The sequence below is a fragment of the Mytilus californianus genome, unplaced genomic scaffold, assembly GCF_021869535.1.
Source record: "Mytilus californianus isolate M0D057914Y unplaced genomic scaffold, xbMytCali1.0.p SCAF_10, whole genome shotgun sequence".
Taxonomy (NCBI): domain Eukaryota; kingdom Metazoa; phylum Mollusca; class Bivalvia; order Mytilida; family Mytilidae; genus Mytilus; species Mytilus californianus.
In genome coordinates this window covers 48,803,690-48,819,485 of record NW_026262582.1, presented here as the reverse complement: position 1 = coordinate 48,819,485, position 15,796 = coordinate 48,803,690, and the positions used below count along the sequence as shown (strand labels likewise).

Genomic DNA, 15,796 nt, shown 5'->3' with positions numbered 1-15,796 from the left:
AAGACCCCAAAATGACGAATGTAAAACAATTCAAACGAGAAAACTAACGGCCTGATTTATGTACAAACTAATGAACGAAAAACAAATTTGTTACACAGCAACAAACGACAACCACTGAATTACATGCTCCTGACTTGGGACATGCACATACAGAATGTGGCGGGGTTAAACTAGTCTGAAGGCACCAACCCTCCCCAAAACCTGGGATACAGTGGTGTAACAGTACAACACAAGAACAAACTATAAAAATAAATTGAAAAAAGGCTTAACTCATCAGATTGATACAAATAAAAATACATCTAACAAAAACACAGAGTGGACGTGGACGGTTACTTATACATCCACACAACAGAAAGACACTAAGTATAGATATGAGAATACTCGCAGTTACTGATAACTAGTTCAAAGCCAATAACAATTAATGAACTATATCATGCATCTAAGACTAAAAGATCAATCAGTACACATCCAACCTCCAATGGATTTAGTGTAAATACGTCATAAACAGTCAGACAAAAACATCACCTTGTACAATGCCAAGATACAGGTATCGATAGATTGTAGAGCCATAAATGTGCATATGTATATACAAATAATATTTAGTTTGATCTTAATACACTGATAACAAAATCTATATTAATACCAATAAAAGTAAAATTCAAAGATCTAATTATAGTTTTGAATTGGTAACCTTTTAGAAAAAGTTTATTTAAAGGATCGATAAGTTTACCCGGATCGTTTCCAAATTTCCAGGCTCGGTAAACAACATCTCCGTAAAAATGAGGATGTGCTATCTCGTTTAAAATAAACTTTCTATAGATACAACAACTTCAAAACCAAATCTTTATATCTATGAAAGAATTTAGTAAAGGTTTTAAGTAATTTGTGGTAACGAAATCCATGATTTAATAATTTACCAATGATACATAGATTCATTGAAATCCAAAACGTTACACTAGACACGGGCATAGCGATCGAGTTGTGATAAATAAACACCGTAAGATGGCGACAAAGGCACATCACCGTCTAAAAAAGAAAAATTAAAAATACGGAACGAAAAATCGTCCCTTTTGTCGAAAATTTTAGTGTAGAGTTTCCCGTGTAAAACTGAAATGTCTTAATCTAGAAAAGAACAGTTATTACCGTTAATATTTGATTTATTTACAGTAAGTTTCGTTGGGTAAAACTCGGCAGTATATTTAGAAAATTCTTGATTATTTAGCGAAAAAATATAATCAAGATAACGGTAAGTGTTGTTGAATTCATCAATTAAATGCAATTTAGACGGGTCTTTACTGAAATTTGTCGTAAACTGTAATTCATAACAGTACAAGATCAAGTCTACTATTAAAAGGACGCAATGGAAGTCCATAGGAATACCTACAACCTGTCGATAAACTTATTGGCGAAACGTACATGAATATTATCAAGGAGAAAATTTTTATTTTTATTTCTTGCCATTTAGTAAAATTATGATTAAGTAAGGGTTATGAGAAAATTAAATCAAACCGAAAGTCATAACATTGAATAAGAATTACAATAACAGAATACATAAACAATTTATAAAACAGTCGAAGAATTCTGATAAAAACTGTATTGAACAGCCCGACAGAATGACGTTAGTAAAACAAAACAGACATATGACAAACACTGGTCCGAAAAAAAACCAGTTATATCGTAGTGCATTTTTTTAAGACAGGAAACGCAAATTTAAAAACTCTGCAGTAAATATAAAAATAATCAGTATTATTTTAAAAAAAATAGTTCGTTTCATTTATCTAATTTTAGGTATTGGATATTTCTTAAGTTGTGTCTTCCTGTTCATGCACCGTTTTCGTTTGATATTTACGGCTCACAAAAATGCAAAATATGTTGGTGGTTGGTGCAGTTTGCTACTAATCATGGTGGTTGATTGACTTGTTAATGTTTTAAGTACAATTTAAATACCTATTGTTTGATTGTTAGTTCCTTAAAGGGGCATTAACTGCCAAATTCATGTTCACCGATTTTACTCAAATTCTCATATTTGATTTATAACATACTAAAACGTATATCAAAAATACAAAATAAACAATAACAACGCATGGTCTTTGTGTGTATTTTTGTCTAGACACCATCTAATTAACCATCGAGATGACCTCCGAAGACTGCCGACGGTCATATAACCCGATATTAACACGAATATAAATATTAACAGAAAGTGAACACGTGCAGTTGGATTTTTCTAGGTCTGTTTGATTTCATATTATAGATATGAATATATGTCAATCATCTTTTTAACCTGTATAAGAATGAGTATTTGTGGATCGAATCAGTCAATAAATGGTTTACCTTTGTTTCACTTTCAATGTTAACATTCTTTTCCTTTTAATACCTGAACACGCCTAATTCATGCGTAACCCATCTCTTGCTTTGGTGTTTATGAAGTCTGTATTATGTGAGTTTTGGTATTGGGCAACATATCAGTTGAGATATGGATACGACATACGTTAGGACAGAGGCTATGCCGAGAATTGTGAATAAGTTGAAAGCATGTTAGGAAATCGTCCAGTTGTGTCAATATGTGGAAACAGCTTACCTCTAATGTTCTTTGGAATAATTTCTTTCTGCTCTGTTTTTAATTCCTCAATTTCTGTCAATAGTTCTGCTTTTGCTAAAAAAAAGTATTTTCTGTTGAGTGCAAACCAATCAATAATGTAAACCATATTTCATGTGAATATCCTACAGTGAACGTCAGAACTGTAACTTTGTCTCTGTAACATTGTGTAAGTCAATGGGTTTTATACTACTGTATAGTTGTACAAAACCAATGGAGTTTAATTCCAAATGTTGATATTGTCCTTACATGATTTGGTAAAATAAATCATTAGACTTCACGGATGATAACAAAGAAGTTTCTGTTTGTTTTGTTTACACATTGTTGTCAATATAATGAAATTTTATGCAACTGTCATACAAGTGAGAGGTTTAGCTAGCTATGAAACCAGGTTTCATTCATAATTTTCTGTATAAGGAAATGCCTGTACGAAGTCATGAATATGACATTTGTTTTCCATTCGTTTGATGTGTTTGAGCTCTTGATTTTGCCATTTGATAAGGGACTTTCCGTTTTGAATTTTCCTTATAGTTCGGTATTTTCGTTATTTTACGTTTTACTAGTATTCTTGGTCATTTAAAAGTATATACACTGCAATTAGTACATGCAACTGCATGAAATAATACATGTATAATTCACACATTTGCACAATGTTGAAGATTCATAACAGAAATATACAGCAATCAGCTGGTTAGTTACAAGTAGATTGAAAATAAAATATACATGTGAAATATAGATGGAACTTTAAAAAAGAATATAAAATATATGACAAACGGGATGATTTCAACCTCAAAATTATCAATATCCATTTTCTAAGCAGTAACATACTCTCTGCCTTGTCGTATGGTGTTTACATATCTCAATTGATACGCTATGCTCGTGCATGGTCACACTATACGGAATTCATATACAGGAGTTTCCTCCTTACGCAGAAACTGCTCCAACAGAGTAATGAGGAGGAAAAGATTAAAAATGACACTCCGTAAATTTTATGGACATCATCACGAATTGGTTGATCTTTACGATTTGTCTGTGTCTTAACTATCTAACGACATTTTAACCACGTCTTAGATTGTGGCTTTCCATCTATACCGTGTGGTCTGCTTAGTTTCGAACGTGACCTATTCCCGAAAATGAATGTTTTGCCGAGTTTGAATTCGCATTGTTATACGACGTGTCTCGGTATTTATATATACAACATTCCTGTATTTAGTTATGATGTTTCTTTTGTAAGACCGGTTGAATATTTTGTTATGTCTTATGTTCGCTGTTGGAGACGATGTGGTTTGGTATTCATATACATGTATTCCACTTTCGGTCATTTTGTTGTTACTTTCTTTTACGTGTGGGTCCGGTGGGTCATTTTGTGCTGAGTTGTTGTCTGTTTATTTCTTTTGTGTTCTGCATTCTGTATTTTCGGTACAATTCATATATGTCTTACTTGTCAGTATAGTCAAGTTACTTGTGGTTCGTCTACATGTTTTTGTTTTATGTTGTTTGTTTTCATGTGTGTTTACTGTTAGGTCTTACATGATCTTGCCTTATATTACAGTTATTATTTTTTTTTCAATTTTCTATATGTATGTAAAAGTTAAGATAAAAAATCAGCTACTTTATTTAAATGATTTTAAGTTTAAAGCAACTTTGTGCACAGGATAATTTTGTTTATACACAGTTTTATTTAGAAGAAAACCCGAATTGGTTAGGAAATACAAATAATAACACCATTACAAACACATTTCCATTTTAATATTCGTGGCATAGTTAGAAAATACATAAAATATCAACATTACATACTCAATTCCAATTTAATATTCTTGTACGTGTCTATAAATAAAACAAATCTATTTTATTTTTAGAAATTTACCTGTGATGATATAAACGTCACAAAAAATACGTCACTTTTTGTGACGTTGATCCATTTATATGACGCTCAGTTTATATTTCGTTTGTGGTGTCCGGGGTGCTGTCGTTAATTCATGGGAGGTGTTCGTTGTTATTCTGCAGTTTACATGTTGTAATGAATTATTATATAATTTATTTATGTATTCTCTGTGCTGAGTGTTCTTACGTTTGTTTGTACTGTATTCCTGTCACTTAATGTTGTCATTTTAGCGGTATTTTTAACATTGCCATATAAGCGGGAGGTTTTGCTAGCTTTAAAACCAGGTTCAGCTTATGAATGATGTTAGTTAATTACAGACAACAAACAACAAACGTCCAAGAAAGGGCAAAGGCTCAAATTGGCTAATTTAAGTCAAGACATCTAACAACAATTCTGGCTTAAAATTGGTACATTTCCCTTTAAAAATTATAATTTCTTCCAACATGTCGGTCTCAAACAAGATCAATTGTGTACATTCTCTACAAACTTTTCACATTTGCATGTTTCTGTTCTTATAAGTATTTGTTAAATGGGTGATTCGTGAAAAGCCGTGGCTTACTGTTGTATATATACGAACCACATATTTTCAAATCAAATCCTGTTGGCCAACATTTCAGATAAAGTATATATCGCGATCAGCCGCTTCTTATACTTGAAACTGAAACTTGGGTTCGTTTAGTTTTCTGAGATAAATAAAGAAAAAAGATTAAAATTGAAAACCAATTGTTCAGAGAACAATTGACGGTCTTTCAACTACAATTTTCTTAATAATTGATAGGTAGCTACTTCTGATTTACTCAAAGTTACTTTTGGCGTCCGATCATAGGTTTCTTCATAACATTTCACTAAATATATGGTTTCTATATACTTTTGCCTGAAATAAGGGAGATTATTGGCTCCTTCCGGTTAAGAAAATGTCGCTTCCGATCTCAAATGATAGCTTTATTCACACTGATTCCAAAAATATATACTTATTATATACTTATGCCTGTAATAAGGAAATAATTTGCTACTTTCGGTTTATAAAATGTCACTTTTGGTCTCAAATGATAGGTTGATGTATGCCCATTTAAAAAAACATATGGTTTCTAGGTACTTTTACATGAAATAAGTGCAAAAATGACTACTTCCGGTTCACTCAAGGTCACTTCCGGTTGACATTTTCAAGGTCATATGTCACCCAACATTTTGCAAAAGACCTTATGGCTTCATCATGTACCAATCTGAGGTAATAATCAATTTACCTTAAAATAAAATATTTCAAGGGCAATTACTCCATTTAGGTCTTATTGGATTGTTTCAGACCAAATGTATCATATCTTCATCACAATAAAGCAAACATTTTGCACTAGTTCTTTAGTAATAACTTTAAAAGTGTCAGGGAAAATGCGAAAAACAAGCAAAAGTCAAAATTGAGAATATGACCTTGACCTTCGACTTTAACCTCATTTTCTAAGTTAGGACCCAAGGACCTCAAATAACAAGATTCTAGGTTTGTACGGCTTACGGTTTATGAGATACAAAAACATAACGACAAATTTATTTGGTAAAGGTAGATAACTCCTATAAGATTTCACCGGATCGCTTCGATCCACCAGCCAAAAATTTCTGAGGATGTAACGAAAAAATATGAAAAAGAATTTTGTCGTTATCTCTTTTGGTTATGGAGGAGATACACTAACAAGAAAAACAGTGTTTGGGGAGATAACTCTTACAATAAAAAAGTCTTCGGCTTAACAAGATCAGTTTTTAAAGCGCAATCTAAAATATCTAAGCGACATCTTGCGAAACAACTTTACACCGCAAGAAAAGGGTTTGGCGGAAGAAAAAATAATAATAATCAGAACAAAATCAATAGGTCTTTCCACAGAAAAGTGGAAAGACCTAATAATTAGGAAGTTTGTGATAAACTTGCATAAAATCTATGAAATATAAACAGACACTCAGAGCAGAACCAAGTCATGGTCTCATCAATAAACACTCGCTTCAAAACGTGGACACAATACCTCTTTGAAAATGTTTGTATCAAATCGAATGTCTCAGTCCTCAGAAATAATTATATACCAACAGCAGAGTTAAGACAATCATCAACCCATGTCAGTCTTGTACGCAATTTCAAAGTATAAATATTGAACGTATTCTTGTCCTGGTCCTTCTAAACAATACCATCTTTTTTCCAGTAATTCTTGGTACAAAATGATAATTTGACGACCGGATCGATTTGATTATATACCATGAACACTAACATCGACAAAGCACCTTGCAAATTCCACAAACATTGAAAGTAAACACATGCCTATTAATTAGTTGATAACTAACTATCCGAGACCTGGTTATAAATATTATTGTATACAATTAGTCGTACGGTATTTTTAATTATGCAATAGGATTTTTTGTTACACTAGTCGTACATTAAGGGGAATCATCTTATACTTTACTATATATTTACTTTCCACATTCTTTGCTCGTTCCTCTTCATGAGATATTTTTAAATTCTTGAATGACTGTTTCATTTCCTCAATCTCATTCTTTGATTTATTTATTTCCAGAATGATTTCTTTATTTGTTTGATCGAGTACCTTTGCCGTTAACTGATCACAATCCTTCTTCATTAGTGGTCCACCTAATCTACCAATAGCCTAGAATATTATAAAAATGTTTTCAAAAATAAGCAAAGCCTCTTTATTTTAACCATTTATATTTCAATCAGTCCTTCACTAACTGCCAAAAATTTCAGGAGGAATGTTTTTTCTTTTCAATAGGTGGCTGTGTGTGTTTCTTTCTTTTTTGTATTCAACATCCTCTGCAATGTCAATAACACTTTATGAATTTCGTGCCTCCGAAGTGTCTTTTCTAAATTCATCTTCATCAGGAACTCTCAAACATAAACATTAAAAAGCCAAGGATGTATAAATACATAGAAATGTAATAAAATATATGACCAAACAGGGACATGAAAAGAATCGCCTAAAACATCTAAGGTACACTTTGTTTAAGGGAGTTTGAACCATAGATTCTCAACAATTTCTAATTCTATCAACGAGGAATTTTAAATTAGTAGTTTTATGAATAGTGTCATCTTGCTTATGTGCTTTGCCTTTTTGTTTTTTCTTTGTTGGCATATTTGTTTGTTTTTATAGTGATTACGATTATAACACAATGTTGACTGCTGTTCCCCTATTTTAGACATTTTTACCTAGAATGTCTGTTTGTTTTGTTCACACATTGTTGTCAATATAATGGAATTTTATGCAACTGTTATACAAGTGAGAGGTTTAGATATCCATAAAACCAGGTTTAATCCATCATTTTCTACATAAAAAAATGCCTGTACCAAGTCAGGAATATGACAGTTGTTATCCATTCGTTTGATGGGTTAGAGCTTTTGATTTTGCCAATTGATTAGGGACTTCCACTTTCCATTTTGAATTTTCCTCGGAGTTCAGTATTTTTGATTTTATTTGTTATTTTACTTTTTATGTGACTACTAAGATGATGATCCATTTGGGACGTATATATCATTTGCAGCGGTAACAACCCCGTGCTAGTAAACGAAAATAATACGTATTATTACGTATGTCCGAAGCGCTTTTCTGGATTTTCCTTTATCAGGAACACTACATCCTAAACATTTAAAAGGAAAGGATGTATGAATACGTAAAAACATTTGGAACTATGTGACCAATAAATACATACAATAATATCCAAATTCACCCAAGGTCAACTTTGTCTGAGGGTTTTGGAAAATTACTTTATATATAAATTCTGATATTGTTTACCGCACATTTTGTTTCGACCTTTTAAATACTGTAAAAATTCACAGTGATTGCTAGCCTGTTAACAATGGCGTTGCTAGTTCGACCCCCACCTATAAGCTCATATCTTCAGATATCTCCAACAATAAAAACAATATAGCAAAGAGTTGCTTAGTGTGGTGTTTAACATCAACAACTAGATATCATTGAGATGGGAGCCATCTCTGTGGGCCCCGATGTGAATAATGTGCGTTAAAAAAATTGTATCTTTACCATAGGACATGGGGTTGTCAACTGAAACCAAAGTTTTTGACCTTGACTTTGACTTAGGAAGTTGTACATAAATTATGACACACCCTTTGGTGTTGGTTTATATACATGTCAAGTATAAACTTTGAAATCATAACGGTTCTCAAGATATAGAGCGGACACGATCTTTACCATAGGACATGGGGTTGTCAACTGAAACCAAAGTTTTTGACCTTGACCTTTGACTTAGAAAGTTGTACATAAATTATGACACACTCTCTGGTGTTGGTTTATATACATGTCAAGGAAAAACTTTGAAATCCTAACGGTTCTCAAGATATAGAGCGGACACGATCTTTATCATAGGACATGATGTTGTCAACTGAAACCAAAGTTTTTGACCTTGACATTTGACCTAGGAAGTTGTACATACATTATGACACACTCTCTGGTGTTGGTTAATATACATGTCAAGTATAAACTTTGAAATCATAACGGTTCTCAAGATATAGAGAAGACACGATCTTTACCATAGGACATGGGGTTCTCAACTGAAACCAAAGTTTTTGACCTTAACCTTTGACCTAGGAATTTGTACATACATTATGACACACCCTCTGGTGTTAGTTAATATACATGTCAAGTATAAACTTTGAAATCATAATGGTTCTCTAGATATAGGGTGGACACAATTCAATTTGTTACGGACGGACGGACAGACGGACGGACAGATGGACGGACAGACGGACAGACGGACGGACAGACTGATCACTATAGGGCGTCCGCCATTCGGCGGGGCCCTAATTAATTAATCAAAATTCATTAAAATATAATGATAAAACACAAAATCATCTTTACATTCAATATATTAAACAATATTATCCGGGTTTTTTTTGTGAAAATACATATAGGTCCAAACTCAAATATGAACAACATATGATTTTGAAATGCAGTATGCAGAAAACAATCCAAGCATAATTACAAATATTTTGGAGGATTGTCAGTTTTATTTATAGACAATTGAAACTGTTTATTAAAAATTTAGATATTACTAACCTTGATTATGAATGGGTTAAACTTCAAAAGAACTATTTTGATTTAACAGAAAATCAGCAAATGAAAATGCTTAGTATTGATGTTTTTCTTTAAATTTAAAAAAACATGGCGAATTTTACCTTGTTGAGATTTTAATTCCTAAGAGTATTTTCAAAGCATGACTACATTTTAATGATTTATGGTATTTATTTAAGTAAACACTGACGGACAAAGATCTTACACACAGAACAATATTCAGATAAAGATTTGAATGACAGAAAGCAGGTTGCAGGGTGATGTTTTTAACCCCTTTACGTGTTATAAACCGAATGGGTCGAATACTATTGATGTTGTTCTTCTTTGAGAGAGTATCATCGACCACATGTAGTAGTTTAAAGTCTCATATCTATAAATACCTATTTTGTCAGAAGCTTATTGTAAACGGAATTAAAGGTAACTTGTGATATACAAGCAATGACGTGTTTATATCTTATCTTATTTGTGGTGGTGACTCCGATTATTACTTTTAGATGTCATTGGGCTCGGCTGACATATTAAAAAAACATCAACAGTACAATAATAAAACAACACAACATTTATGATACATGTGCAGAGCCAAGGCATATTATTTACTCAGTTGTATCATGATCTAAAAACAAACAATAGGTACAAAAATGAGTGTATACAACTGGTTTTATCTGGACCTCAAAGAGATTATGGTAAAGTATATATTTAAAGTATAGTAAAGACACACTTGTTTAAAATAATTTTATAAACTTAATTGTTCGATCAATATAGATAGGAAACAGACATATCCGCAACACATACAATCACTTTGCAAATTGGAACCTAATGAGTTATCTAAACGATTCCAAAACCCATGTTAGACATGTTCTGCATATGGCTCTCAAACTTTCAAAACCTGAATATTCAAAAACAGATTTAGGCATACAAAGAAGAAAAAACAACAGTTTGTACAAGAAAACTTTTCAACTCATGTCTTTCCGTCTGAACTATACCCAAATGTTGTCTCAACAATTTAGATATCTAATATCCTTACAATTATAAAGGAACCTGAATGACCAGTGCCATGAACAGAGTGTTTAATGGTGTTTTTAATAATATGTTTGATGATTTTTTTGAAAAATCACTTAATTCATGACTGTTAATTATGAGTTTAAAAAAAGCATGAACGTCTTACTACATTGTTTATTCTAAAATCTTTTTTTTATAATAATCGAAGCTTAAAGGATGGAGAGGTGCATGCCTGCATTGTTGACTTTCAGAAAATTAATGCTAATGGTATTCATTCCAGTATGAATTATAATACTATCTGGTTTGGTTTGGCATTGATATATGTGATTAAAGGGAGTATTTTCTACACAACCGTGTCTCAATTTTGGGATAATTTGTTTCTGAATGAATGTATAGATCTCCTTAGATGAAAGGTGAAATGAAGTTTGGCACCCAGTAGTTCAATCAAAGTTTCTTCTAATTGGAGGCATATATCGAAAATCTGAGAGACAGTTTTTTTAACTAGTGTTTGGTCAATAAAAGGGATGAAAACAGATTTTACCTACCTTTCACCTGAATGTGCTATTTTTATCCAAATTGGGAAAGCACTTTTCTAAAGTCAGTTTAAGAGATGTATTTTTAATTGATTCTACCAAAATAACTATCTGTAGATTAAAAAAGAGTAATATTTCAGCTTTAAAATGAGTAAAAGATTTTAAAGATCCATAGAGTAATTTTGGGAAAAAATCTTTAAAGACTGTTGGTTGGAGTTGAAAAAAAAATATAACTTTCACCGTATAAGATAAAATAACTAGTGATACTATTACTGCAATTTTTATATTTGACTTCAAAATCATTCAGCCATCTTCATGCCTTTTTTTTGCACTAGAAACTAGGGGATATATGCGAACGTTCAAAGCACTTTTCTAAAGTCAGTTTAAGAGATGTATTTTTAATTGATTCTACCAAAATAACTATCTGTAGATTAAAAAAGAGTAATATTTCAGCTTTAAAATGAGTAAAAGATTTTAAAGATCCATAGAGTAATTTTGGGAAAAAATCTTTAAAGACTGTTGGTTGGAGTTGAAAAAAAAATATAACTTTCACCGTATAAGATAAAATAACTAGTGATACTATTACTGCAATTTTTATATTTGACTTCAAAATCATTCAGCCATCTTCATGCCTTTTTTTTGCACTAGAAACTAGGGGATATATGCGAACGTTCAAATCCACGATTTTGATATATAATCTGATATTTTGAACTATAGTTATATTTGTGTTATAATTATACTATGTAGGATTGTATGACTTATAAAACACCATATTTGTTATATTTATATGACCCACTGGTGCTTCTTAAGAAAAAAATGTATTGTATTGTGTCATTGTATTTTTAAAATGATTTTTCAACAGATTGTTTTATAGAGCAACACCGTCCTGGATATGAAAATAATTGCCACTGAACTTTAACAATGTTTACGCAAGCAATAGTCAATCAAAGAATGACTTACATTGTTTAATACATGGACTTACAAGTTCATAGATGTTGCTCTTTTCACCCCGACCCCGACCCTGAATAAACTATGGCATAATGATACTTCATTGTCAGCCAAATAACCAAGATTTCTGTCCTTGCATATTATTTTGGTGTATCTGGTATTTTGGTAAGATGTAATTATGCACAATCTCTTGCTTAATTATTCTGAATATACGATATGATATTCTTCGGCATTATTTTGCACAACTATACCACATCTATTTTGTTAATTGTCGTAATATCATACAAACCTCACTAATGTCGTTCCAAGCAGTAGTGAATAAAGCAGTGTCTATCTTGCTGTTTTCAAGATGGGCTAGGTAGTTTCTGTAATACTTTATCCTTGCCAAATCCGAAGCAGGTGTTTTCTCACCGGATCTAGGCAGGTGATCATATCCTTTTACAGGATCAGTTAACACTGCTAGGTTTCTCAGTAATGTTATCATCAAAGTTACGTCAAAGGTGTCCGACCTTGGAATATCTGTCAATTAAAAATTCTTAACTCAATGGACCAATGAATATTATCAAGCAATTCTATAAGCATTAAAATTATTCAAAATAAAAAACAATCCTTTGATTAAAGTTTTTGAAAATTCTGAAATTTTTGCGTGCATTGATTATTGTGATTGTTGAACAATGATCCAAAATTCTAGTTTGATAATAATGATTTTAGGTAATGTAGCACACAAATATTGTTACCAAAATTTGACATTTGAGTTTTAATGTTTACGAAACCTATCTCGTCACAATTTTCGCATCACACAAAATTCTGAATTAGCAGAATCTTCTTTCCTTTTTTGATTTCCCCTAAGATCACAAAACCTTTCTCAGACAAATTAGGCAATATCGATTAACAAAACAAAAATGAATTCAAATCATTTAACAAATTAAGGTATCACGTGAACTGAACATTAACAATAATCCATGCAAAAAAAGTCAAGATTAGATTATCTCTATCAGATAGAAATATACACAGTTGAATTGTTCAAAGATCAATATATGAATATCATAACCATCAAAAGTAGGATGTAATATTCCTTTTTTTTTTAAATTATACTGGTACAGTCAAATGTAAAACCAAATCTAAATGTATATATGAAAGATTTTAGGAAAAGTTTTAAGCAATTTCTGGTAACGAATACCTTAATGAATAGCTTACCAGTTATAATTGAATTACGCCATTGAAATCTGAAACGTCACTACAGACACAATAAGCGAACGAGTTGTTAAATATGCACACCGTAACTAAATAAACAGCCAAATAACAAAAAGAAAGTTAACGATAGGAAACTAAAATAGCCCCTAAATAAAATTGTGTACTAGTTCAGTGAAAATGGACGTCACACAGTGTTTTATACATACAAGGCTGCTTACGAAAAAACAAATTACACTGTTGCTGGTTTAGAACATGTCTAAGTGTTTTGATACATACCACGCAGCTTAAGGAACAACCAATTCCACTGCTGCTGGTTTATTATATGTCTCAGTGTTAAATACATACCAGACGGCTTAGGAAATGACAAATTACACTGCTTCTAGTTTATAACATGTCTCAGTGTTTTATACATACCAGACGGCTTAGGAAATGACAAATTACACCGCTGCTAGTTTATAACATGTCTCAGTGATTTTATACATACCAGGCGGCTTAGGAAACAACAAAGTCCACTGCTGCTGGTTTATAACATGTTTGTTATCCTTAAGTTGTTTCAGTTTGAAATACTCTTTCCTCAGGGTTGTATCTAAACAGGAAGGGTGAAATTCTTTATCAAACAAAGCTCGTGCTGCACGTGGAGAAATCCCTGTTATTAACAAGCCCATTCTCACAAAGTTGTCTTCTTCTTTGGAGAGAGATGTCATCTTTGTTGGTGTTAATTTTGTTTATATCCACAATAAGTAGTAGGCAACTTTATATATAAATTAACTTCATACATATTCTTTTCCGAATCATGGCATTCATGTTATTGTACCTTCACATGCATAAATCATGGCGTATTCATGTACACATTATTCATAGCACTTACATGATGATATCATGGCAGCACATATGTTTCATCTTCAGAATTAAGATTTGTTTTCATCTATATGATAATATAAAATTTCATCCTGAATTAAAAAAGAAAGTTTCGGTGACAAATATTAACCTTTTAAAGTTGACAGCTTATATAATTTATGAAAAATCAAGTTACAAATTTTGTTAGATTTGTTATTTCCTATGTAACATATGTAATCAATTATATTAGAACCTTGAAAAAAGGTGCAATAAACACACCTTTATTTTAACAAGGGTTAGGATTATGGAAAACATCGCACGGAAAAATAGCATTTTCATTCATTAAGTTACGTACTTTACACAGAAATTTAACCATATATACAATGTATAAATCAAGACCTTTATGGCTTGTAAATTGTAAGAGCAATGGAAAGTTGCCATATGATCAAATCAATAAATGTAATAGAAAAAAATCATTTCTAAATTTGAAAATTGACATGTTGAAATGCGAAGATGCTTGCTGAATGTATACAATGTTGAATGTCTTTGAAATTGACATTGATCATTGAACTATAGAACTATATCAAGGGTTCAATAAGACAATAAATCTTTAAATAATTCTATGAACCAATTCTTCTTGACCAATTACTCAAAAGTGGTTGAAATGAACATCAAATCGTATATCTTAAATTATTCTATGAACCAGAAAAATTGGTGTCGAGTTCAGATGAACACATTTTTACTTAGCCTCTTATGATATTGCAATGAGTTCTTTAAAACATAATGACTTGATAAAAGTCAGAAATAATATCCACGATTTCGACAGGCGTTCGATTGCCTCTGGGGGATTGATAAATATTTATTTAGGGTTGTTTATTAACATAATTTATTGTACTGTCACATCACAATTTTTGACACACTTAATTGTGATTTCACATAAAGATTGTTTGACATATTTTGTTGTAATGTCACCTTACAATTTGTGACATATTTTATTGAAATGTCACATTACAATTTGTGACATTTTTAATTGAAATATTACATTATACTTTTTATATATTTTATTGTTATGTCACCTTACAATTTTTGACAAAGTTTATTGTAATGTCACATTGCAATTTGTGACATATTTTATTGAATATCACATTATACCTTTTATGTATTTTATTGTAATGTCACCTTTTAGTTTTTGACAAAGTTTATTGTAATATCTCATTTCAATTTGTGACATATTTTATTGAAATATCACATTGTACCTTTTATATATTTTATTGTTATGTCACCTTACCATATTTTGCAAAGTTTATTGCAATATCACATTACAAAGATTTTTTAATTTATTGTATAGTAATGTTATACGAAAGTTGACTTACCCTTTTTTTAATTAAAAATAGAAAGAAATGTGATGTTAACAGAATAATATGTTCTACTAAATAGTAAAATAACAGAAATACCGAACTCCAAGGAAAATTTAAAACGGAAAGTCCCTTATCAAATGACAAAAACACATCAAACGAATGGAAAACAACTGTCATACTCCTGACTTGGTATAGACATTTCCTTTTGTAGAAAATGATGCATTTAACCTGGTATTATAGCTAGATTAACCTCTCACTTGTATGACATTCACATATAATTCCATTATATTGACCACAATGTGTAAGTAAAACAAACAGACATAATAGGTATAAATGTCAAAAATTGGGGAACAGCAGTCAACATTGTGTTA

The 15,796-nt window shown here is 31.4% G+C and overlaps 1 protein-coding gene across 1 annotated transcript in view; it reads right to left on the bottom strand.

Annotated features, from left to right (window-relative positions):
* Positions 1 to 15,796, bottom strand: part of LOC127718278 (ankyrin-1-like) — a 28,835-nt gene that overhangs the window by 3,908 nt on the left and 9,131 nt on the right. The window contains exons 2-5 of the mRNA XM_052224273.1: positions 13,715 to 14,180; positions 12,326 to 12,555; positions 6,931 to 7,120; positions 2,579 to 2,653 (exon numbers count right to left, since the gene is read on the bottom strand). Coding sequence (XP_052080233.1) covers positions 2,579 to 2,653; positions 6,931 to 7,120; positions 12,326 to 12,555; positions 13,715 to 13,934 — 715 coding nt within the window. The 5' untranslated portion in view covers positions 13,935 to 14,180. The remainder of the gene's footprint in view (positions 1 to 2,578; positions 2,654 to 6,930; positions 7,121 to 12,325; positions 12,556 to 13,714; positions 14,181 to 15,796) is intronic.